This window comes from Dermacentor albipictus, chromosome 5 (assembly GCF_038994185.2).
Source record: "Dermacentor albipictus isolate Rhodes 1998 colony chromosome 5, USDA_Dalb.pri_finalv2, whole genome shotgun sequence".
Lineage (NCBI taxonomy): Eukaryota > Metazoa > Arthropoda > Arachnida > Ixodida > Ixodidae > Dermacentor > Dermacentor albipictus.
Window position 1 is genome coordinate 54783805 of NC_091825.1, and position 26716 is coordinate 54810520.

The 26716-nt window shown below is 45.4% G+C and overlaps 1 protein-coding gene across 1 annotated transcript; it reads left to right on the forward strand.

The window, feature by feature from the left end:
* Positions 1–3760: 3760 nt before the first annotated feature.
* On the forward strand, positions 3761–21199 carry LOC135913237 (uncharacterized). The gene is made up of 5 exons (XM_065445842.1): positions 3761–3903; positions 5766–5917; positions 8556–8623; positions 19253–19339; positions 20894–21199. Exons 1-5 carry the CDS (start codon positions 3781–3783, stop codon positions 21031–21033), a joined length of 570 nt encoding a protein of 189 aa, XP_065301914.1. The 5' UTR covers positions 3761–3780; the 3' UTR covers positions 21034–21199.
* The last annotated feature ends 5517 nt before the right edge of the window (positions 21200–26716 follow it).

Below are 26716 nucleotides of genomic sequence, written 5' to 3' on the forward strand. Positions count from 1 at the left end.
GGGTAATACATAGCGCGTTCATCTTTCCTCACTGAATAAACTCCAGAAAGAAGTAGTTCGCAATGTCAAATTTGGTTCATGGTTGTCACTTTCTTCAACGATTTGTGTTGATATAATATCTTGGCTTTATGTTTTATTTTTATCTACGGGCACTATGTTATTTGAAATTTAGAACCCTGTTGTCACTTCAAACAGTCTCTCCCATGTGTCCTAAATGTCCTCATTTCGCTGCACAAGACAACTAGCCCTTGCCTAGTTTCTTACTATGGCTGATCCACATTATGTAGCTTCTTTGCAAAAGAAACCTGAAGGAATTTCTATTTTCAAACGATGAAGGATTCCATCTACCTGTGATCGTTATTGAAGTCGTGTTTCATATGTATGCTATACTTCGTTTGACTTTCGTTTTTAGTTAGCAGAATTGCTCATGTTTCTTGCACCAAAGGTCCCGCCAGCGATGAATAAACATCGGGCCGCCTTTCGTATGTTCCAAACAACGTACTAACTCTAATATACTTAGTAAATTTGATTGCAAATTTGCGAAAATTTAAGACAAGCACGTGCAAAGCCCTTTGTAAGTTCGCAAGTAGAGCATCCTTTCCTGCGTGGTAGCTTTGGGCAGGGCTACAGAAAGTGTTCGTTCCCTCCTGTCTCATTGCACGAAGTGCACAAAGAAGAAATGTTACGTCGAGTGTTAAATAATCACGCAGGGCTATATGCATCCATTGTTCTGATTCGATGCAGTAGCGTTGGTCCCTCTCAACGAAACCATGTTGTTACGCAGGGGCTTTCGTTGAGAAAGCGATATAAAACAATACAAAGTGAGGGTGGTTGTACGATTTCATGGCTGCATTGATTTTTGGTATTTTTGCTTTAAAGAGATATGAAAAATGCTGTCTACAACGGAGCTTTAGCTTTGTCACATCCAGCAATGCAACTCTGAGAAGGGACCTACTGAAAATTCAGATTGCAGCCTAACTCAAGAGCGTTAGGCTTCAGTACCTAACGCAAGAGCATTACCTAGAGCAATGCCACTGTGAGAAGGAATCTACTGAAACTTCAGAGTGAAGCCTTTCTTGTTGAGGTATTTCACGAAAGACAGTGACTTACGTGGGAACTATCTTAAATGTAAAGCTCAGTATAGTTGTTACAACGCCGCCTTCGAGTCCATAAGGAGCAAGCCAAATTAATTAAATTATGGGGTTTTACGTGCCAAAACCACTTTCTGATTATGAGGCACGCCGTAGTGGAGGACTCCGGAAATTTCGACCACCTGGGGTTCTTTAACGTGCACCTAAATCTAAGCACACGGGTGTTTTCGCATTTCGCCCCCATCGAAATGCGGCCGCCGTGGCCGGGATTCGATCCCGCGACCTCGTGCAAGGAGCAAGCCATCTTTCGCAGGCAGAGCTTTTGTAAGGCGCTAGCTATGTCCACACCTTCGACAACTGGCGACAGTACATGGTCCAGCCGGCCAAACCATGTAGCTATCGAAGACGCCATACAAAACGCAGCTGCGCAGTGATCTGCGTTCGCTTTGCCGAACACATCTCGGTACACTTGAAGCTGATTTTGACAGCTAGTGGTCAACTGCTCCATAACGAGGGACGGCTTTTCCAGTTGAAATAGTATTATTTTAATTCAGTCTCGGTACACGTAGGCTAAGCCCTCAAATGCCCAGGACCGGTCTATCTTTAGCCTATGCTTTCATCAGCTCAACCCTTATGCTCGAAGCATGATAGCGCAGCACAATATTGTGAATGTGTCCAGGTGAGGCCCTTATGCGTTGGAGAAGGGCTTTGCCAGGCGATGACTCATTTATTCGCAGCATATGACTCAAGAAAACGCTTGGATCGGGGCTAGACGTCAGTCAGCTTCGTGCGACAACGCACGAAGCTGGCGGAGGAACTCTTAGACATAGTCCAAGTCATTTTCCTGTCTATTGCTTCTAGGCATTTGCAGTGGCAAGCCGATAGTGACATGAGAAGAAGCTCGAATAGCGACCTAATGTAACCTAATAGTAAGCTAATGTAACCGTAGCATGGACGTCGGGTGATGCTGTCCCATTAGTAATTTTATTCGACCCAGTGTCACTACGTAGTGGAAGAACTCAGGAAAGTGAAATAGCTTTATTAAAAGATACGCGCGAATTATCACCGAATAGTAATCGTTGTCGGTAGAACGATAAAGCGGCAAATTTGTCGCTATCAAATTTGCCAAATTTGCCTATATTGAAAAATTTTCGCCATTTTCCAGACGCCGTGAGCTGGCACACGAAATTATGAAGAGCATGGCACAAACAAATATAGAGTTCCTCTTTAACCAGACATATGCTGAGTCTCGTAAAACGACAGTTTTACTTAAATCCTATTGTTTTGTGCCACTTTCTTTTCGTTCCTATATATGCCTTTGTTCTAATAGATCAACGCTTGTCTGTTCTAAGTATTCCTTCACCCCTGATAAGCTCAACTCTCAACTTCTACCTCTGAAACGCAAGAAGAAATGCTACCAACGTTTTATGCCAACGCTGTGCACGTTATTTATTTGCGTCCCTCGTTGCCCAGTCTTTAAATGGGTTCTGAAGCTTCGTTATCCCTAAAATTTCCGTTTCTTAGGTTAACACTTCTGCAATGGCACTGATTTTATATACTTCAAGAATATCAACAACCCACAAATGATGCACTTACTGAAACTAATGCACTTTCTCGCAAACTCTAATACACTCACTAAGATCTTGTTGGCCTAATCAAAAATCTATTATCTCACTATGAAACTGACTAAGACTGCGGATAATTTTTCGACATGTGTCGGAGAGAAGTGAGAAAATAGAGCGGCATTATGGCCGCATAACAGTAAAGTAGTGGAGAAAAAGTCCAACTAAGAGCACCATCAGCGTGCAAAGCATAATTGCGGGAAAGTGAATCAACCAATTTTCATGCGTGCGTGCCTCTCAAAAGAAGCAAAACATACTCAAAGATGCGCGCTATTGTGCTTTAGGCAATTTGCCAGTTGACGCACAAATGAAATAATGGAAATAATCTTGTCCAGCTAAGTGCGTGTATGCCCCGAGTGGAGAGGCGAGAAGGAAAAGGGATGGAGAAAAGGTTCTTATATGCAGCTTATTTTTTCGCGATTAATAATTCATCAAAAATATCGTGGACATATTCCCACCACACAGGTGCCGGAAAATCCGCTGTAAGTTGTCGCGAAGATGCGTCATGCCTGTAATGAACCTCATGTCACAAATGAGTACTGGCGGCTCCAGAAGAATCACACCGCATACAAAAAAATATCACCCTACATTAGCTGCATGCAAGTAAAATGGCGTGAAATGCGCGGGCGGTCCGACCACTTTCCGTTAAACGCAGTTGATGTGGAACCTGTCTGGCTGACAAAGACAACTCAATCAAGGAACGTGTGGTTCTACCGGACCATGCACGCACGTCCATGACATCATTTTTTAAGCGCAAACGTTTCATGTAATTTCGCTTAAGCTAATTGCGCCAGTTGCATGACATTTCTCATCAGTAAACTGATCCATGTAGAAAACGTCTCTGATGCATATAACTGAATGTCATGATGCCCTTCCGGAAGCCTCCGAAGCAGGGCATATTATACTCCTCATAATTCGGCATGTCAGTTCTCATGCCCCCCCTTGTGAGACAATAACCATAAATAAATCTCTATAATGTTTGCAAGCTAAAGAGTCCGGAAGTCTTTCGGAATAAAAGACCCTGTTCCAGCGCAGTGTGTTCGCGAATTCTTCGGCGAGTAGGCAAAATGCGGTCCTTCTCCTTTGTGGCATTTACTTTACTGGTTGCCCAGATTTTTATACTTTTCTGTAAAACAGAAGCGTCAAGAGGACCGAATAAACTGCAGAGGGAAACTCCAAACAGCTTCAAGGTGAGATTAATACAGCATAGCACTCGTATATGGCACCTGGAATTAAGTACTCTTCACCTCCGTGCAGTGATGGGGCACTAAAACACACACCGTTACACACAAGCGCTTAACATTGCTAGCGTATTTTTATGGTGTTGTCGCAACGCCTCGCATTGATGTGCCTATGAAGAAAAACTGATGTACCGCTTATTTACTTGCTCGGAGCTACGAAGTGTCTGTGGTAAGTGTCTGAATTTGTGCCGTATGTGTTTGTAACACGTGTGTGCATGAGGTTCAGGCTAGCAATGACACAAAAGAAAGCAAGCCTTCAGCAGATGTTTGTGTATGGTCCACCACAACTCATTCTACACTACTCATTCGTTTTGACATGATGCTTGCCTGATATGATGGCGATTGGTTTTATACAGTTTTCTTTTTTTTGGTCTTTACATTGTGGGTCAACCATGCGAGTTCCTAAATAGGTTAATCAGCTTTAACTCTTTTGCTGGTCTTAACTGGAAGACAAGCTTCACACCATCACTGATACGTTGATCGACTTGACTTCGTTTTTGTGTTGCTTGATATAGCTTAGACCCACCCTTCTGCTTTGCCTCTCCGGGTCAGTGAGCAATGCATGCTCACTGACCTGGAGAGGCAAGGCAGAAGGTGGGTCTAAAAATTAATCTGCAGAAAACTAAAGTAATGCTTAACAGTCTCGGAAGAGAACAGCAGTTTACGATAGGTAGCGAGGCACTGGAAGTGGTAACGGAATACATCTACTTAGGACAGGGAGTGACAGCGGATCCGGATCATGAGAGTGAAATAATGAGAAGAATAAGAATGGGCTGGGGTGCATTTGGCAGTCATTCTCAGATCATGAACACCAGGGTGCAATTATCCCTCAAGAGAAAAGTGTATAACAGCTGTGTCTTTTCAGTACTTACGTACCGGGCAGAAACCTGGAGGCTTACGACTTTTAAAGGGTTCTACTTAAATTGAGGACGACGCAACGAACTATGGAAAGAATGATAGGTGTAACGTTAAGAAATAAGAAAAGAGCAGTTGGCTGAGGGAACAAACTGAAGGTAATGACATCTTTGTTGAAATCAAGAAAAAAAGAATGGGCATGGGCAGGACATGTAATGAGGAGGGAAGATATCCAATGGTCATTAAGGGTTACGAACTGGATTCAAAGGGAAGGAAAGCGTAGCAAGGGGCGGCAGAAAGTTAGGTGGGCGGATGAGATTAAGAAGTTTGCAGGGACAACATGGCCGCAATTAATACATGACTGGGGTAGTTGTTGAAGTATGGGAGACGCCTTTGCCCTGCAGTGGGCGTAATCTGGCTGGTGATGATGATGATGATGTAGCTCGATCACAGACGTTCTCACTTTGCTCTTATGGCCATACAGCCAACCACGTGGTGCTCACGAAGCTATTTTGGCAAGTTGGCTGGCGCATTCTCTTTGTGGTGCTTGCCCCATGATGTGTACATTCGGCACACCATGGGCATTTTAGATAGAGGCTTTGGAAATCTCAAAAACAACAAGATGTCCGCCATGAATACTCTGAATAAAGGTTGCTACCTATAAATTTCAATAGCGAAAATGTTTCTCAACTGTTCCTCACTCCAATCTTTCAAGGCCTTCTATCCATCCATAACTGCGTTTTAAATCTGACAGAAAGCTACCTACTTGGCACGTAGCCTGAAGCACAAGTACGGTAACACTTCAAGTGACATAACCAGAATCTAGAAACATTAAGATGTTCTTACGAAGCATTTAGGTACCAAGCCTTAACGCCACAAGTAGTCACCATCGTTGTATACAGGACGCAGGAGTGCAGGAGAGCACCATTTCACGAGAAGAATCTTTATCTCTTCAGATATTCGATATTTACGACAACGCAATTGCCGTCATGGACATTGACGGTGACGCAATCCTGGACTGCTTGTCAGCACGCAGAGAAGACTATGATCCCGTAGCCAAGTCCGTCACCTATGTCTGGTCCATCGCTGCGCCAGATGGTAGTGGAAGGTAAGCGCATGATGTCGCATGTCAGGAGTACATTAGCAGGCATTGAGATGTCGCTTTTGTAGCAATAGGAACGGTTTCGTTCAAAGGACCGACAAATGCTTTCTTCATTGCTCCCTAAAAAATAACGTTAATGCAGATAAGCCGAACTGATAAATACACACAAGCGTCTGTCGAGACTCGCAAAAATTGACTTCTCCATATAGCTTTGACAGTGCACTGAGGAAGCGGTTTTCCGGAGCTGTGGTAAGTTGGAGATTGCTTCGTAGAATGCTTGAGTCTGAATGCTGCCGAACTCTGCAAGCACGTAGTGCAAAGGTTATGGAAGTTAAATCGAATATGGCCGATAAAGTACACTTTTTATGCTTTGTCAATAGCAGTTCTCCATCATTCAGCTGAGGATGGTGATATTATTAAATTAGTTGGCTCGTCTACGTTCATATGGATGCTCGTTGTACCCTCCTTTAGCCTATAATAGCGTTTGAATTTATCTCATTTATTTCTAAACTTTCCGTCAATGAAAACAGTGCTATGTTTTCGCATACGCGGTGGTCGTTGTATTGGTCTCGAACCGCAAGTATTGCTTTTTTTTTCTCTGTGAACTTGGTTTTAGTGCCCTTAAATTTACACGTACGCTCGTTTTTGCGAAATAGTGCAGACTATGGTACGGGTGAAATAATGCATTGTGCTTTTTGTTTTATGCATCCTATTGTCTGTGCACCTTGGCCATAATGAATGCGAACCAATTTGCCAGCTTACAACCTTTATGCTTATGCACACAGGCGACGTTCACTCTGTTGAGCGTGAAATTTATCCTGTGTCTTTTACAAAAACACTGGCTGCGCTTATACCTGGTGTTTCACCGAACACTTTCAAAAGGTTTTAAAGTTGCCTTTGGCAGTAGGCACAATCTTAGTCCATGAGGCGGTCTACTCGAAGAAGCAGACATTACTTGCAAGAGACATTGAAATGCATAAGAAACGAAAAGCAAATAAATTGGTAATAGAGTCAATGCCTATTATCTTATGGCACATATTGAAATTTACACATTATAGCTAGGGCGTTCGCAAGGCGGATCCACTTGGAATGAATTCTCGGGATGATACCAGTTTCGAGATATTAATTCCCGGACTCTCCGCAGAACGGCTTTCCATTTACTTTCATGCTCCAATGCATAAAACGCTGTTTTCTTAAGAAAGCAAGTGGAACAACAGTACATTTTAGGGCAAGTTTGGCGTTGTATATCTCGTAAGTTGTGTCATGCACACAATTCTTTCCGGTGGATATGCATGCAGTCTCACCTGCTAAAATTAGTAAATTGCCATATGTGCTATAAGTAAACTCGTTAAGACTCAATTAGTGAATGTTCGTTAATTAGTGGATTATGCATTTAAATTTTTTTGCACGTAATGTCTGACACTTCGGGTAGACCAGCCCATTGACTAGAATAGTGATATCCGTCGCAGGCAACATTTAAAAATTTTCAGAAGTGTTCGCTCGAACACCCGCCATAAGTACAACCAGTGTCACCAGTTTGCAGTCCCTGCTTGTATGAGTGGTTTCTTTCCTGCGTTTCGTTGTGGTATTTAGGGAAGTTGCGGCATTCCAGACGTCTGCGTTCAAGACATGCCTATTCAACTGCACTTCATAATACGCTTATGCAATATCCGTCTGCCTTACTATTTCGAGTTAGCTGTGATGGCGCATGTAGAAACTGTTACACCTTTAAAAGATGTTCGTTGTTATCGGGAATCTTTAATGAATTAAAACAAATCAAGCAAACCAAATTCCTGTTGTACTCAGTAAGAGTCAGCAGCAAGTGCATAATATGACATGCGATTTAAACGAGACCTGAATTTTAGGTGAATCCGAGCTTCCGTCGACATGATGGCGCCATCTATTCAAGGCATATAGAAACCCGCATTCTCACGCACAGTAGTCTGCAAAGAACTAAATAGCTGTCAGAATTTTCTCAAAAATATAAGGAAAAAAATTTACACACTGTCTGTCCGTACGTATTGCGTGCACGGCACGTTTTAGCATTAAATTCCCAATACTATTACAACAACTGACAGTTATTTTTAGGCATTATAGAGATAATTGCAGCTGGGCAAAGTGAAAATTATCAACATAGTGATGTATTTGCAGTTGCCACTTCTTGCTTCCTGATTCCAGACCCAGTATACTAATTCTATGTACGCTGCACTAAAGACATTTTATCGAGTTCGGAAGAAGCCCTGTTTTCACAACTACCAATATAAACGAATACAATAATATTGCAGCTGTCCTAACTAAACGGGCACAATCCATAGCTTTGCTGTGGGCCTGACGTTCACCTTGTCTCCTTTCATTTATTGTAACTTATTTTTGCTTTCTCTCCCCCGGCAATTACTCTTGTAATTTGCAAAAAAGGATCAAAGTGATTCGAATACTATATGTTTGTAATTGTGCCAGTATGGGTCAGCTACTAAGATCAGCATCGCTTCACCAGTGTGCTTCTATTTTTCGTCTTACACTTTGCGACCGAAGTGATCTATACAAAGTGAATCCTCGGGGACCAAGCTCTCCTTTTTTTGCGTTATGAAATTCACTCTTTACTTCTGCTGTGCAACCAATGTTTTTTTTTTTTCTGCTCTCACAGAAAATATGTTCCATTCCACTTCACGGAAGGTGACACTCCAGACACCGTACAATTTACAATCACTGCAGGTAAACGTTTTCATAATTTACCGGGTTTTATAGGTTCGGTAAGAAATTTGACACCGTCTGCGGGGGCCTACTTAAAGGCTTACTGGCAACATCGTATCTTTCATTTCATTTCATTTAGTTCTTGTTTGAGACATACGGCTGTCTCAGGTGCTGCGGCAAAAGGCAGTATTCTTGCCTGACAAAGGCTGCTGCACCCAAAACATGTTGACACTCTGCAGCAAACAACAGCACAAGGGTTACAAGTTCCAAAATATGGTAACATATCAAAACAGTAAAAAATTCGAATCTTAATCAGAATATGTTAAAGAAGGAAAAAACAATACCATTGAGGTACATAAGGAAGCTTACCATAAAGCAGCGAAGAAAATACGTTTTAACAGATTTCTTGAACCCCAAGCTTGATTGCGAGGTTTGCAAGTGTTCCAGGATTGTGGGATTATTGTTTAGTAACGTCAATATTTGAAAGTGTAATGCCTGTCTCCCTTAGTTCGTGCGAGTAAGGGGATAGAGATTGGGTCATGTCTGGGATTATACGGAGTTTCTTTGGTGGCGAGAGAGAGAGAGAGAGAAATTTATTTACAGAAAGGCAGAGAGGTCGGCCTGAGCTATAACTTGCTCTGGCCTGCTACTCTACACTGGGGAAAAGGGACGGGGAGGGAAAGGGCTGATGAATGATGATGGTATAAGGAAGAGATGCGTATATATGCGTGTATATATACATATATATATATATATATATATATATATATATATATATATATATATATATATATATATATATATATATATATATATATATATATATATATATAAAGATGCGTATAAGGAAGAGATGCGTAGAGAGTTGTGGTATCTCTAAAGCCGTGCGTCCAGGCCAGTGGCTTGGAGAAAAGCTATAGCGGCTCTTGTTACCAGGGCGGCGCTGTTTGCTTTAGGCCAAGGACCTAAATGTAGCTCGTCTGGTAGCTGTCTCTCATGGATCTTTGCAATCGAAGAGACAAGTTGCTGTCGTTCTTGCGCGTATGGGGGACACACACAAAATATATGTTCAAGTGTTTCTGGCACCTCACAGCATTCACAGTTTGGGCTAGTGTCACTGGCACCTATCATATGTCTATAACAGTTGGTGAATGCAACACCAAGGCGAATCCGGTGCACCATGCTCGTGTGGCTTCTTTTGAGCTTGTGAGGCATACGAAATTTCATTTCTTGGTCCCATTTGGGTAATTGCTTGTGTCGTTGATCTGGTTAGGTCCAGTGTTCTAACGTAGAGTTGCGGTTTACGCGATGAAGTAGGGCGTTTGTGTCTGTTCGTGAGAACGGAATGCGTACTTCACATGCATTATCTAAAGCAGTTTTCGCTTCAGCGTCTGCCTGTTCGTTCCCGATCAGGTCACAGTGTGACGGTATCCACTGAAAGGTGACATTGTGGCCATTTGTAGTTGCGTGGGCGAGACGCCCTGTAATTACTATAGCCATCGAATAATACGGGCCCCGTCTCAGGACAGAGTCAATCGTTTGAAGAGCTGGCTTGCAATCGCATAATATTGTCCATGTGCCTCCCGGATAGCAACAAGTTATGCGGCAGTTGATTTTGAGCTACGTGCTAGGTTAAACCGCCGAGCAATGGTCATATGTGGAATGACGAAGCTGCAGTGGAGGCATATGGTGTGACAGAGCCAACGATGTACACGTGTGCAGTAACTCCGTACTTTGCAGAAATGTGTAACAGGGTGAGTTGCCTGAGGCTAACAGATGCAACGGATGACTTTTTAGTAATACCAGGGATCTGCAATGTAACGACAAGTTCAGGCAGAACCCACGGGGGAATTCTCGGAATACAGGTGGGAGAAATTCTTGACGGCAAAACACTCTGATGGCGCGATATAGTCCTTGAAAATCTGGATCCTGGGTGAGTGGCAGGGAGCGATGACAAAGGATGGTGCCTATCTCGGGTCAACACGCGAAATTACATTCGAAGAGGCTCGCAGAGCAAGTATACCCCAATGGGACAAGCACGAGCTTCCGCTATCGTTCCATTGGTTGACGTGCATCGTGGGAGGCCTAAACATGTGCGCAATGCTTGAGCTGCTTCAATGCTCTCCAGCGCGCGCACACAGTCCCGTGCTTGAGAGCGCCGGAATGCTGTACTGTATATATCTTACGAATAGTGCTTGGTACAATTGGAGTAATAACGACTCCGAAGGGCCCCATCTCGTTGCTGCAATGACGTGGAGGACGTGAAGAAAACTCTTCAGCTTTGACTTCAGTGCGGCGACTTGTGTTGACCAAGATAATCCCTGGTCCATGACTATGCCAAGAATCTGTGGTGTGTAACCGTAGGTATCGCTACTCGGTTAACGATTATTGGATACCTGGTCATTTATTTTCGCGTGAATGTAATCACGGAACATTTTTCTGTTGAAAATAGGAGGCCTTGACGCTGCAGATATTTAGCTGTGATTGTCACTGCACGTTGAAGCCTATCACGCATTTGGGGACGGGTGGCTCCAGATGTCCATATGCATATGTCGTCCGCATATGCGCTAATCTTCACCGTGCTAAGAAGTTCGGATGTAAGGCCAATCAATGCAACATTGAAAAGAGTTGGACTGAGAACTCCCCCTTGTGGAACACCTCGATCTATATGGTACTGTCCCATGTCGCCATCACTTGTCGACATATACGCCGTGTGGCCACTGAGGTAGCTAACAATCCATGCATATAGCCGGCCACCGACGTCTAAATCTTCCAGTGCATCAAGGATTGCATAATGGAGTATATTGTCGTATGCACCCTTAATGCCCAGGAAAACCGCTCCAACTAACCAACGGCGACTTCTTTCTTGTTCAACAGTGGAGACCAAGTCGATAACACCATCAATGGCAGAACGGCCTCTTCTAAATCCGTGCATAAAATCAGGAAAGCATATTGCTCTCTAGAAACCACTCCAACCTTGACAAGACCATTCTTTCCATTACTTTGCTGGCGCAACTGGCTAAGGCGATCGGTCTGTAGGAAGAAAGCTCGTTAGGGCACTTCCCCGGTTTAAGCAGCGCTACAACGCGACTACATTTCCAACAATCTGGAACATTTCCTGTCTCCCACATCGTATTATAATAAGATAGAAGAAGACGTCGTGATTTGGTGCCAAGATAGCAGAGTGCAGCGTATGTGATTTTGTCTGCTTCTGGTGCCGATGAGTGTCGAGAAACTGAAATCGCAGCGTCAAGCTCTTGCATCGTAAACGGTACTTCTAGTCGCTCATCAGGTGACGGGGGCGCGATGGTGACAAGGGATGAAGTCACTGCATTAGATGCGTGCACAATGAGTTTACAGTAGTCCTCTGCTACCTCCAATTCGGTTCGGCATTGATGTAGAGCCACCGCACGGAATGGATGTCTTTGTTGTGGAGTTGCCTGGAGACTTCGTATGACCCGCCAGATCTTAGGCAGAGGCTGTCTTGGATCTAGGAATCCACAGAATGCCCTCCAACGCCGTCTGTCAAGCTTATCCAGATGTCGAACAACATGTCGTTGAGCTCAGCGACTGTTCGAATGATCTGACGGTGACTTTGTTCTTCTCTATCACCGTTCCGCGCGGCGACGGATTGCACGAAGGGCCTCATGTTGTATGTCGACCGATGATCTGTGCCTCGGTACGCTAACTTCTCTGCGTTTGTTCCCCAGGGTAGAGGAAACGATGTCCTCTATTTCGGATGGACATGTCATACTCTCACAGGCGGTTTCGAGAGAGCTCTTAAATAAAGTGCAGTCTGTTTGATGAATGCAACGTGAGGTTGAACAGCGAAACCAGCTAAAGTGAACGCAAGTGGGGAGGTGGTGACTACCACGAGTCTCTAGATCCGTCGACCAGCATGCTGAAGACAGAAGGCTCCTTGATACAGACGTTAGGTCCAGACAACTACTGTAGGACGTGCCACTAATAAACGTAGGAGACCCGTCTTTGAGCACAATTAGTCCCTGACTACACATGAAGTCGGCCAAACATTTGCCACGAGAATTCATCGAAGTGCTGCCCCACAGAGGAGGGTGCGCGTTAATGTCTCCAATGACAATAAGAGGACCTTGCGATGCTTGCAGCAGAGACATCAGGTGCGAGCAATCGATGCTCGCCCTTGGGTGGATGTATCCTCCAATCACTGTAACCGTGCGACATCTGTGTTTTATGGTAAGGCATACGTAATCATTAGTGGTATGCGATAGGACGTCATGTCTGAAATACACCAGATCATGACGGATACAAACTAACACTTTGCTCGAGGTTTGGTCGTTACGAGACCACATTTGGACATATCCAAAAAAAACGGAAAGAAGAATCCATATTAGGTTCGCAGATAACAATAACTGAAAATTGGTACTTATGTACGCGCTGTCGGAAATCCGACAAACGCCTCGTAGACTTCGAGCATTCCATTGCATAACAAGCGATTGATGAATCCGTTCTTCAAACATGATCGCCCCACCTGCTTAGTGAAGAAGCACTAGCAGTGGTTCCAACACTTTAAGTAGCTGCATGGCAGCCTTGGCAGCCGGGGTACTTAGGCCGGAAGGAATCTTGCGCATGGAGCCCTTCAAACTTTTCAACATACTCGTGACCTCAATGTCATCCATCTTTTCATTTTCTTCAGTGCGTGTAGAAGTGGCGCATAAGGGAATTCCCGCAGGCTTTGATGGTAGCGAGGGCCACTGAGTCTCCGATGCGTTTGGGGCCGATGATGAGCCGCCTTGTACTTTCGCAGCATACAAAGGCTTCGAGGCACGCGCTTCTGGTCTGATTAAACTGCATGTGATCAGTTTGACGGAGACGGAACGCCTCGAGTGATAGTTTATGGAAAAACAGGTGGTCTATATGGAGTATGCCAAAGATATCTAAAAACGGTTTAGTATGTGCAAGAACCGGTAGGTTACAAACTGCCCTTACGGCTCTTTTTTGCAGCCTATATAGTGACATAAGGTTAGTTTTGGTAGTTGTTCCCTAGACCGGAAGGGAATAGTGTAAACCAGAGTGTATTAGAGTGTAATATAGATGTTTCTTTCAATTCATTGGAATAAGATGTTTTAACATATTAATCATTCCCGTCGCTCTACGAATGTCTGCTCTGACGGTCTCTACATGAATGGACCAATACAGGTTTTCATTAAACCATAAACCTACAAATTTTACGCACTTCGTATTTTCAATAATGCGCCCCCCAAACTTTAACTCGTAGTGGCCCATCAGCTGCTTGCCTTTAGGTCTAAATATGACATGTATTGTCATGACATCTTAAGATAGCGAAAACTAAACCTATAAACTTTAGGAACACAGATGGCATAAAACGGCGCCAGTGCGAATCTTACCATTCAAACTCATTACCTCACAGGTACGACGATCACATTATGCCCCAAAGAAACTGTCGGGCATTTATTTTTTTCAACAAATTACAATTTTTTCTGTATAAATCAAATTATTTTGCAAAGAACATTTCAATATTGTAAAGTATTGTAGCATCTGTATATTCATTCGCTTTCAAAAACTGCAAATTTAGGTAATGTTGTAAAGCATTACATTATGAAAAAACGCAGTGAACGCGTATTACCATGACCAATTTAAACACGAGTAATGACTTCACAACATAATATAGTCACTATTTATATAAAAGGGAATGTGAGGACACGCGACACTCTAGTGAAGTGCCATCCCCCTTTCATGGTCCGTGTGTTTGTGCGCTAGTTTTCATGATGCAATCGTACAAACTCGCCCGGTCTACTGTGTTGCACCAAGCAAATCTCAAGGGCTATCGATGATGACACTGGTACAAAGCAAAATCTAGAAGGTGGCCTACAGATCTACCACTCTGTAGTATGAATGTTACAAACAGGAATAATATGCCTTAAAAAATTTGCCAACGTTTCGATAGGATGACCTCTCTTCGCCAAAGTAGCCTGGTCATCCTTGGCTGATAAGCTTTAAAAGGTTAGTAGGGTTGCTTCAAGTGTGGTCGTTGTCGGCAGCAGTTGGCGCTAAATGAAGAGACTGAAAAGAAAAATAGCGATTTCACTTGCCATTTCTGGGCATCGTTTCTAACACAACGGGACAAGAGTGGGGGAGTGGGAAGGCAGCACGATGCAAAAATGCAAAATTCAAAGGTGATACAAGGGGGCTGGAGGAGTGAGAGGCTAGGAAGCCTGTATAGAACTGGACAATAACCATATGTGTAGTAGGCAGCGTGAGTTTGTGGTTTTAGAAGAGCCGGCCAGCCAATCAGCGCGCGGGTAACAAAAGGACATGAGTTGAAAGACTCAGTTGAGTAGCGCAGCATCAGTTCGCCGGATATTTTCGAAGCTCTAAAAATGGCATCTTAAGCACTAATAAGACTGGACACAATAAGACACGCAGGAGAGACACGGTCCTTTGAGTCTTCCTGAGTCCCGTCTTATCTGCGCTAAAACCTCATATCAAAATCCCATACCAACAAGCCCGCATTGCTACTCAGGTTAAGATGGCCAAATAGGGTCTGGGAGCAATGGACGAAGGCGGTTTGAAGGAAAGGGCTTAGTCTTTCGAGGGACGTTAGCCTCAGTAGTACGGCGTAGGTTTCATCGCGGCGCTATGCAGAATTGACGTGGCCCTTCGTTTTTATGCGAAGCATATTACGAGAGCTCAACCCAGCTCCTCAGGCGCGGCGGTGTCGCCTTCAATGACCTTTGACCACATGCCATACCACATGACACCGTGACGTCACGACAGCGGAGAAACGGAGCTCCAACTCGCGCCGTCGCTCGCGGCGTCGCGGCGTTATATAAGCAGCTGCGCTTGTTTCTAGGTGGCTTTGGCTCAACTCTTGCAAGATGGGCTGGGTGGGAATCGAACCAGGGTCTCCGGAGTGTGAGACGGAGACGCTACCACTGAGCCACGAGTACGATGCTTCAAAGCGGTACAAAAGCGCCTCTAGTGAATGCGGTGTTGCCTTAGAAACGAGCTGTTTCTAAGGCTCAGGCGTGCGTCGCTGGCTCAGGCGCACATTTCGTTGCCGCGCCGAACGCTGCGTTGCTCGATGCTCACCGCGTCCAATGCGGGGCGCGTAGTCGCTGCGCCGTAGCCCATTGTCTTACACCCCTTGGCGGATCGATGGGAACGCTGTCACGTTCCACTCTTGAAGGCGAAGCAGAGCAACGCATGAGTTGTTTCTTCGTCTAGCCGAACCAAATATAGCCAAGCAACAGCAGTTCACCAGGCTAAACAGTGGTTCAACAACTAAAATAAAGGCTAGTATGCTTCGCATCTTGGGCTTAACCTTAGCTAAGCCACAGCCATTTTTTTTTTGGACCTACACTGACACACTCCAAAATACCAGACGTCATAATTTCCTTTTCAGCGCCTCTTTCACGCAGGGTCAAGCCACTTCTGTAACACCTACGTCTTACTAATTAGGATGATATCTCCTGATAGACCAAGCGGCTCCCTTCAACCCACTCCCATCTAGTGGCCCCAGACTCCATGTTACCATATTAACACCTTCAAAAATACCCGGTGCACTAGGTCTGCGCAACTAAAGTCATTCTTTCAACATACGAGGTGTGTTTAAAAACAAACCCAACTTTTGCTATAACATGTTTGTTGCTTATTGTACAACATTTTAAGCATTGTCCCCCTCAAAGTGGTCCCCCCTCTACTGGTAATACATTGTTCCCATCGTTTGTTTCATTATTTAAAACATGGTTTTAAGTATAAGAAACAGCAACAAGTCTCCTGGAGCTCAGTCTGAAGAATACTGTGGAAGGGGCACAACAAGAGTGCGATGTCTTATTAGAAAGCTGGGTCGGCGTATCGCCATGATGCAACATCCAAGTCTGGTTTCCTCATATTTGAGGCTTATTACTGAGCACATCATTCCTCAAACACACTAAAATGCCCCCGGAAGACATCCTTGACTACCATCTGACCACGTGGTACGCATTTCTGAGGTACAATGCCTTTGCATTAAAAAAACACAACCAACATCACCTTTAGCTTTGAGCGACTGGTGCGTGCTTTTTGCCCTGCAACGACTGCACCTTCGTTTGAATATGATATCCATAAACCGATGTCTCAATGCCTGTGATGATGTTCTTACGGAAGTTTTCATTGTCATTGGCAGTGGCAGGCAGTGCCTGGCTGATTTCCACAACCGTCTGCTTCTGGTCGTCAGTCAACAAACGCGGCACAAATTTTGCACTGAGGCTACGCACCTCAAGTCTGTCCCTGAAAATTTGATGGTAGGATCCCCGGTGATGTCCCCTTCGTCAGCAACTTATCGAAACGTTAAACAACGATTTCCGCGAATCACAGCAAAAACCCTCTCGACATGGTCATCTCAGTAGATGTGAAAGGTCGTCCAGGCTTTGGATCGTCACTGACCTACAGTACACCTCATTATAAACGCTTTAACCACTCATACCACGGCGTGCGAGTCATACAGTCCTCCCCGTACGCTTGGCTAAGCTATTGAAATGTGTCTGTGAAAGTTTCGCCATGTTTGTAGCAGAATTTGAAACACACACGCTTTTTCTTCAAGCTCTTTCATTGTCAATGCTCAACGCTGGAAATGGCAGTTTGTTGTCTAAACGTGTCATGAGGTGCGCGAAGTAACCGAAGAGCGCTGCCTTGGCCGTTGGCGGTGTATTTGAAAAGTACGGTTTCTTTTTTAACACAACTAGTAGGTGATCGTTTTGCGTGCTCGTTGACCGGCTCTTCTAAAACAGCAAACGCAGGCCACCTAAGACCCTTACGTTCCTGTTTACTTTTCTGTAGGCTTCCTAAGCTCTCGCTCCCCCAACACTCTCCTCTGATATTTTTCTTTTCTCTCCTACTACATTGCCACTGTCCTGCTCTTGCCCCCCATCTTCGAAACTATGGCTAGTGTCCTTTTCTTTGCAGCCAGCCACTGCCGACGATGACCGCACTTCACGACGCTCTAACAGCCTAATAAACCAAAGTGCCGAGGCTTGCATTGCCACCTTTGACGAAAAGAGGGCCTCCTGTCGAAACGTTGGCCAGGCTTTCTTAGACACCTTATGCCTGTTTGTACCTTTTACAACACTGCAACACGTCATTCATATATGTCCATTAGAGTGTTTGTCCGCCAACTATAGTATTTAGAAACCTCATGAAAGCAAACAAAAATATAAAGCAACTAAAGCGCAATGGCAGAGCCTTTACTGGTCGAATGTACCGCTTGTCTCTACCTATGTTCTTTCAAAACAGTAATATCTTGAAAAGGAGAGATGCAAAGTAAGTGTCACTTTAAGGTAGCGGTCAGAACTGGGTGAGTCCCTGTGAGCTGAGGGGTTTCGTATTTACCACTGGCTCGTTCTGACTGCCTGCGGTTGCATCGTTAAGTACGTGAACACATTGAGAAAAGAGTGGACGCTTGTTGTCGTTCCGAATTGTACTTGGCGTACATGACCGACCTTCTCCCCTGTTCCGTATAAAAGTCAATCATGGGGTGGATACTTCTGTTGCTAGTTTTCGGGAAAATTACTTCTTGCGGCAGCATAGCCCCGGTGAAAAAATCACAAATAAAATTGATTCTTTGCTTCCACTGGCAAACGCACGGTTCCACTTAAGGGATTTGCAAATATGAGAGGCACGGCCAACTCAGATCACTTGTTCTTCATACCTCATTCAAGGTGACCTGAAGCCCCATGGTTCATCGCAGTTTACATTACTCAACTGGTTTCAGTCATGACTGCCGTATTACGCATGCCAGGAATGAGAACAAAATTTCTGCAGAGCAGGTGAAGACTCAGGGTATAAGCTAATTCACTATTGTCGTGTATATGCTCAATTTATTTTCACGTCCGCAACTTATGGAGCAAAGTATTGAATATGATATTGTTTCTAAACAATATATCGAAAGGTATTTTGAAAAATTTACGTAGCCGCAGAAAGTTTTTTCTCTAAACATGCCGTCGCAGAAGAAAAAGAAGGAATTGAGAAGAATTAACGTATTAAATTTTCATTAGAGAAATTAGCTACCGCCCGAAAATACAATTTCCTCACAACTTCTGAGAGGTTTACGCACCTGTTGTAGGCTCTATTTAATGCTATCTGCAAATCCGAGAGACCGAGAAAGAAAGAGAGAGTGACCCAAATGAGAGAAAGGCAGGGAGGTTAACCACAGTTAAAGCCTCCAGTTTACCACCCTGCACTGGGGGAAGAGAGACTGAAAGTAACGACGGAAAGAGTGGGGAAAAAAGAAAGGCGTGACAAAAAAAAGGACGAGATAATTATAGTCTTTCTACTAGTCCACTGCCACGTAAAAAGATCAACAAACCTTTGTTCAAATCAGCGTCAAATATGCTCTAGGATAATATTGTTCGTCGTTTGCTTCATTCATTATTCAATATGTAAATATTTGACCAACTTAAATCCCCGCTTATGCCTTTTGTAATAAATGCCTAACAATTGAACGTAGGAATGAAGTGCCGCCGACTGGATGTGTGTGTTCTTTTTTACTTCTCAGCTTTCAAAGTTATGACCACAATTGAGTATTGACATATTCCCTCAATGGTACACGCCTGTTGCATATTTTAATGATTGCTGGCACAGAAAGTAAAACATTTTTCTCTCATTTGATTTCAGACGGCGATGATGATACTGGTACTGCTAAATTCGTATACACGGACTACAAGAACTGTGCTATTCTGGAGGTGCCGCACTTTGGGGACCGTAAGGCAACCTACATACATTTTTAGAACAGCGGGACTGCAGAGTTACTATATCAATGCCAAATAAGCGTCGTATTGCACGGCAAATACACAAAAACAGTTATATCGACACTGCAGAAAACATTTTTATACAGTGGTACCTGTCGATGAAAATTTACTTTAGGGTCCTCAGATAGCATGCAACAACCCAATTATTGCGCACGGTGCACATTATTCCATTATGCGACTCAACAGTAAAGGGGATGCCCTAATACGTGTGCACTTTGCAATAGTAAAGTGTGCGCTCAAGCTTTGGCGAAAATGTTAAATTCGTATTTCTCTTCACGACATCCCCCCCTTCACCCCCCCCCCCCCCAAGAATAAGGAAGACAGGCCGCATCCTTGCATTTCTGCGTTGATTAGCTTACTCCAGCTAATCAGTATCGGCGGCATCACATTCCCACTCCTGGGCTCTCCTTAAATATGTGTTTGTTCTTCACATTGCGTGTTCTCTGGCAGTTTTTCGACACCTGTGAGCTATGAGCTCGCTCTTACAAGCTTCCTAACTTACGCATAGCATGAGCGATGCCAGAAATGCGGAAATTGACCACGTGGCTGTGACCATTTCTCTCGTTTCTAATAAGTTGCCATGTTTGGCCATACATCAGAAGTGGAATGCGTGAGCCTGAAGTGTCTTGCCCTACACAAGCATTTTGAATTGTTGCTCCTGATGTGTTTTTTACGTGCTTGCCATGTAACGCCTTCATAATTTTAAGGTACGCGAAATACACAAATACTCTACGCCAGAGAACGTTCTGTAGGCATACGATACCTCATCGTCGCAGTCATGTTTCCAATATTTATTCAGCTGTTCCTTTGTTATGTAGTCATCAATTGGTTTTCGAAAATGTTCGTACACTCACACAGTCTTCACTGCTTTTACTGTATGTGCCGTAAATTATACAAAATTTACTACTTTACTCTCGAGAATGCAGTTGAAAGCCAAACAAAAGCTCTGAACTCACCTGGTCTGAATTTGTTACTACTGTATGTAGTGATCGAACATGGGCAGAAAATACATCATGTTTCTTTCCTGTGTAAGTTCAATTCTGCCGGTGGATCCAGCTATCACTTTGTGCTCCTTTGCGGACCTCCACTCACGTGTACGACTGCTTATGCATACGAACGCGTGCATACTGTCCAAAGCATTATGCTTTTTAACCCTTGTAATGCCCAACGTAATTTGACACCCCGCATGCTTATTTGGGCATCGGACGTTTAGCGCATTGCCTATGTTAGCATTTAACGCACTGTCTATAGAAGATTTAGTTGTGGATAGGGCAGCAGAGAACGCAGCAAGTAATTGTCTTAATAATTCAACTATAGCTCAAATACTTCTTCCCGTTTGTACTTGTTCGCTGTGGCTATAACCAGTGGTGAACCAATTCTGATTTTTCTTGATGCGGAACTGGACTTGGGCATCACAGGAACAATTTTCATGCAGTGAACTTTTCTCTGTCAGTTTTGCTGGCGTTTCACGTGACCTACAAACGTTCAATTATTTATGTTCTTGCAGAATGCACCCTTTGGGTGACAGAGGATGTGCAGGATTCCATTCCCGAGCACTGCCTCGAACAGTTTGCCGACATATGCGGCAACGGTATATCCGTCCACGACGCTGACAAGTGTAAGGGCGTGGACACACAAAACAAGTAGACCACGTGATTGCTCAAGCTCATGCCCACCAATTTTAAGCTTGGGCAACATCAATAACCCGTTCATTTTGTTTTAGTAGCGTTAGGGTGCACATATGCACAGTATCCTGTTTTTTTGTTATGTTTAGGTAAATCAAGAAGAATAAAAAGCACGTGGTAAACCAGTATTGCCTGCCTGTGTTATCATGGGATAAACAGAGATCTTAAGGTACCACACTTTTCCAGTACACTGATATAAACAAGAAGCACTTTTCTTCAAGGAAGCAATGGTAAGAGTGTACTTATCTTTTCCCTTATCTTCATAGATGCTCATCACAAGAAATTGACACAACGAAACATATAGATAACAAAACAAAAATTTGTTGTATTGTTATCTTTAGGTGAAGGGAATGACGACGGCTCTACCAATGAAAATTCGAGACAGCCTGGTTAGGCTTTCTCTCATCTGTGAGAAAGTTCTTTATTTCTAAATAAATCTTGTAAATAGTTTTATACGTGTAACACTTGGTGCAAGTGTTACATACCCGTCTTCTTTTCGATGGAGCTCCATAGCAAATGTTAAATCAAGCTTGTGATTATGCTCCCTCAGGACAACACATCTTCTACGCCTGCACCTGGATTGTTGACAATGAATTCCACAACACCATGAACCCGGCAGCGCCTCCGGATTCTATGGCATGGCACTAGAAGAATATCTGAGCATCTGCGAACGTGTCAGGAAGGGGAATAGGCGAGTCCTGACCATAAAGCTGGCCAATATCATTCTCTATCTTGACGGAACTACGCGCGTTTTGTTCTAAACACATCAGGAGGACCTCGCTCGCAGGCAATTGTTCAAGAAGTGGTCGGACGTTTATGGCAATCCGCTAGCTGCCAAAAAGCAGCTCCCTAACTGCACCGAAATAGCCACCGGGACATATGCCTCCTACGTCCAAGGCATGCTCACCCTTGGTCACAAAATCAACACATTCATGCCAGAATCCGAGAAAGGGAGAGATATCCTCGAAGGCATTGCGGATGAAGCCTTCAACCTCCTCGTTTGCAAGAAAGTCTCAACTGCCAACTCCATCATAACGGAATGCCGCAGCTTCGAGCTATCGAAGAACTGCTGTGTCACCCACCAGTTTTCACGTCTTTCGGGTACCGCCACTACCTCCTCCTAAACCGACCAAGACAGCCCGTCACCCTCATGCGACAAGACGAGTAGTGTTGTGCATGGCGAACTCAAAACTGCATTTCCCGCCTCGCCCATCACACGCCCTGGGACAACTCCGCCGCAACACTATCTTTGATCCAGGCCGTGGTTCGTCAGGAAGTATTTAACTTGGTGGAAATGTCCGGCTCTTGTCTCGGCGGTTGTGAAATTCCGTATGGCTCTTCCTTTTGTGTTATCACCGAGCAGCATGCTCTCTATTGGATTTCGTCGTTAAATGGCCCAACAAGGATGGTTGGCCGATGCTTTGCGGCTTCAGGAATATTCATATTTGGTGTCTACAAATTCAGGCGCCAGTACACCGACGCCTACTGCTTGTATTGTGGTCCCGTAGATGCACCCAGTATCGACGACACGGACGCTTCAGTCTGCATTCTTTCCACCTGCCAACTTCTGTACATGGTAAATGAGGAACGCCGTGACACCACCATGGGTACGCTCGTTTAGCGAGTTGAATCAGCGCCTTCTGACCCATAATCACTGGTTAGGCCCTCTTGTTCATTCTCCTCGACGGCGCTTTCTTGGGCCGAAAGTTTCAAGTGGAGGCTTACGAAAGGGGTTCTACTTAAATTGAGGACGAAGCAACGAGCTATGGAAAGAAGAATGATTGGTGTAAAGTTAAGGGATAAGAAAAGAGCAGATTGGGTGAGGGAACAAACTCGAGGTAATTACATCTTAGTTGAAATCAAGAAAAAGAAATGGGCATGGGCAGGAAATGTAATGAGGAGGGAAGATAACCGATGGTCATTAAGGTTTACAGACTGGATTCCAAGGGAAGGGAAGCGTAGTAGGGGGCAGCAGAAAGTTAGCTGGGGAGATGAGATTAAGAAGTTTGCAGAGACGACATGGCCACAATTAGTACATGACCATGGTGGTTGGAGAAGTATGTGAGAGGCCTTTGCCCTACAATGGGCGTAACGAAGCTGATGACGACGACTACGATGATGATGATGATGATGATGATGATGATGATGAATTTTCAAGTCGGAGGTCCTTGCCTTTTTTCTGGTGTCCTTCGACGCCTTCACTCAGTCATTCTCTATGACTTTCATAACACACCCATTGCAGGTCAAGTTGGTGTCACTCGCACCTGCGAGCGTGTACGCCATCGCTTCTACTGGCGTGGCCTCGCTAGCTTTGTACGGTCATACGTTGCGGCATAATGCGAAATTTGAGCGCAGCTGCAGGCACGTGTCATTCCACAATATTATTGTCTGGTGCGGACAATCTGTTTCGTGCAGCGCCTTACAAATGGAGTCAAGTGTGGCCCGGCTCCCTCACCAATCGGGACATCGCTATAGGTAATAATATTATTATTATTAATTTTATTATTGTAAGGAGGTTTATTGGACGAGTTCAACAAACAGGCGGTAGCTCAGAACAGTAGTTCGGGAAAGCAAGATGGTGGTGTTCGAGCGCCGATCTTGTCCCCTCCGCTCTTGATGATGATCGGGGTGACATTTCTTCCTTTCTTCATTACAATTGCCCCCATCGAGAAAAGTGGAGCCATCCTGGCGATCTAACAGGTGGGGACGAGAGGGTCGAAGTACGGCTTGAGGCGGTCTACGTGAACAACATCACGTCCACGTCGACGACGGTCGCCCTGCAGCGTAAGAGGTTCAATGACGTAGTTTACGGGCGAAGTATGCTTGACGACGCGGTAGGGACCATGATAATTTGGGAGAAGTTTGGACGACAAGCCAGGGGCGCAGGGTGGTACAAGCAGCCACACAAGTGCTCCAGGAGCGAATGTTGCGGCAGGAGAGTGGTCATTATCGCGGGCGTTTTTCTGGCGTTGTTGGGCGACTGTAGCAAAGCGCTTGGCTTGTTGTCGGCAATCTTCAGCGTAACGGGCGGCTTCCGACACGGGCGTGCACTCTGTGGCATCTGGTGCGTATGGCAGGAACGTGTCGATAGTGTGTGTCGGCTGGCGACCGTACAGAAGGAAGAAGGGGGAATACCCGGTTGTGACTTGCGTAGCGGTGTTGTACGCGTATGTCGCAAATGGAAGAACCAGGTCCCAGTTGGACTGACCAGATGCAACATGAGTCGCAAGCATGTCGCCCAGTGTCCGATTAAACCGCTCAGTGAGACCGTACGTCTGAGGGTGGTAGGCAGTACACGTCCGATGTACAATGTTGCACTGGTGGAGAAGTGCGGGAATTACATCAGAGAGAAATACGCGGCCACGGTCACTGATGAGTTCGCGAGGAGGACCGTGTCGAAGCACAAAACGCTTGAGAATGAAAGAGGCGACGTCCTGTGCTGTCACGGTGGGGAGAGCAGCGGTTTGGCGTATCGTGTAAGGTGGTCGACAGAAATGATAGCCCATCGGTTTCCCGCCATGGTCAAAGGTAAAGGTCCTTAAAGGTCGATTACAACGTGGTCGAATGGGCGGTCTGGGCATGGAAGGGGCTGTAATGAAGCTGCGGCAGGATGCGGGGGTTTTTTTCGTCGCTGACACTCGTGGCAGCCGCGAATGAACTTGCAGACAAAGCGAAAAATTCCGCGCCAGTAGACCTTTGGCGTAAGCGTTCATAGGTCTTGAAGACACCGCCGTGAGCACACTGCGGGTCGGAGTGAAAGGATGCGCAGATTGTAGAGCGCAGCGTTCTGGGGATAACTAGGAGCCACTTCCTACCGTCTGGCGAGTAGTTGCGCCGGTACAAGACGCCATCACGGATGCTGAAGTGCGAAGCTTGGCGTCGCAGTGTTCGAGTGGTCGAAAGCGTGGGTGCCTCGGATAAAACGTCAAGAGGCGAAGCGATCCAGAGATCGTGGCGCTGTGCAGAGGAGACGGTGGCGATGTCAAGAGCTGACAATGGGTGGTCTATAGTGGATATGGACGCAGTTTCGGTGGATAGGGGTGACCGCGACAGTGCATCAGCATCGGTATGCTTGCTTCTGGAACAATATATAACACGGATGTCGAACTCTTGAAGTCGAAGAGCCCAGTGGGCAAGGCGGCCTGACGGATCCTTCAACGAAGACAGCCAATATAATGCATGATGATCCGTCACTACATCAAACGTCCGGCCATATAATTAAGGGCGGAACTTGGCTAGCGCCCAGACTATTACCAAGCATTGTTTCTCGGTGACGCTATAGTTTGACTCAGCCTTGGTGAGCGTTCTGCTGGCGTATAATAGTAATAATAATAATAATAATAATAATAATAATAATAATAATAATAATAATAATAATAATAATAATGATGATGATGATGATGATGATGATGATGATGTAATGAAGAAAGGAAGAAATGTCATCCCGATCATCATCAAGAGCGGAGGGCACGAGATGGGCGCTCCAACACCACCACCTTGCTCTCCCGAACTACTGTTCACAGCTACCGCCTGTTTGTTGGACTCGTCCAATAAACCTCCTTACATTTGGTAGATCGTGCGGGGTACGCACATCGCCGACACCCTGGAACTCCGATCGCGTACGTTGAACTCGACCATGCAAGCTGACGCTGCCCAACCGCCGCCATCTCTCCCAGCCGCCGTTTGCCCCGGCCCGGTTCGCCAGCGAGACCCCCCGGTATTTTCGGGTACAGAATACCAGGACGTCGAGAACTGGCTGTCGGCCTACGAAAAAGTTAGTGGACCCAACAAGTGGGATGACGCTGCTAAGCTGAGTACCGCGAACTTTTATCTGGCTGGCGTAGCGAAGCTTTGGTATACGAACCACGAATCGGAATTTGAGAGCTGGTCCGCTTTTAAAGAGGCAATATCTACCCTTTTCGGTCGCCCTGTCGTGCGGAAGTTACGCGCAGAGCAACGGCTGTGCACACGGGCACAGGAACCAAACGAAACTTTTACCGCCTATATTGAGGACTTAATCGGTCTCTGCAGGCACGCCGATGCTTCAATGAGCGAAAGTGCTAAGATACAGCATATTATGAAGGGCGTCGACAACGATATCTTTCAAATGCTTCTCGCGAAGTCTCCTGGCACAGAGTCCGAAGGGGAACTCTGTGCCGCAGCTATGACGAATTGAGAAGGCAGTGGGCTCTCACCTGACGTTCATCTCACACGTACAGTCAACCACTCGCTGCACTGGACATCGTGCCTCACCAGTCACACCTTCTTGCACAAATGAAAGAATTTGTGCGTGAGGAGGTGGCCCGCCAGTTGTCTCTCCTGCCGTTTGCTCAGCGCCAGGAGCTCCCACAGCAGCAGCAACTGCAGCGATCAATCCCGTTGGCTCCCGTGCTTCGACACGTCTTCCAAGAAAAGATTTCCGAGGCCATGCCGGTGCCCATTCAGCAGCAAGCTGTCGCCGCGCCTCTTAGTTACGCTGACGTAGTAAAGCGGCAGCAGCTTTAACAGCCCTCACCGTCCCATGGTGTGTCGTATGCTGCAGCCCCGATTCAGCCGTCCGTGACATGGACTGCTCCCATCACTGCGAATCCCTGGCGAACGTGCGACAACCGGCCGATCTGTTTTGCATGCGGTGGCCCTGGTCA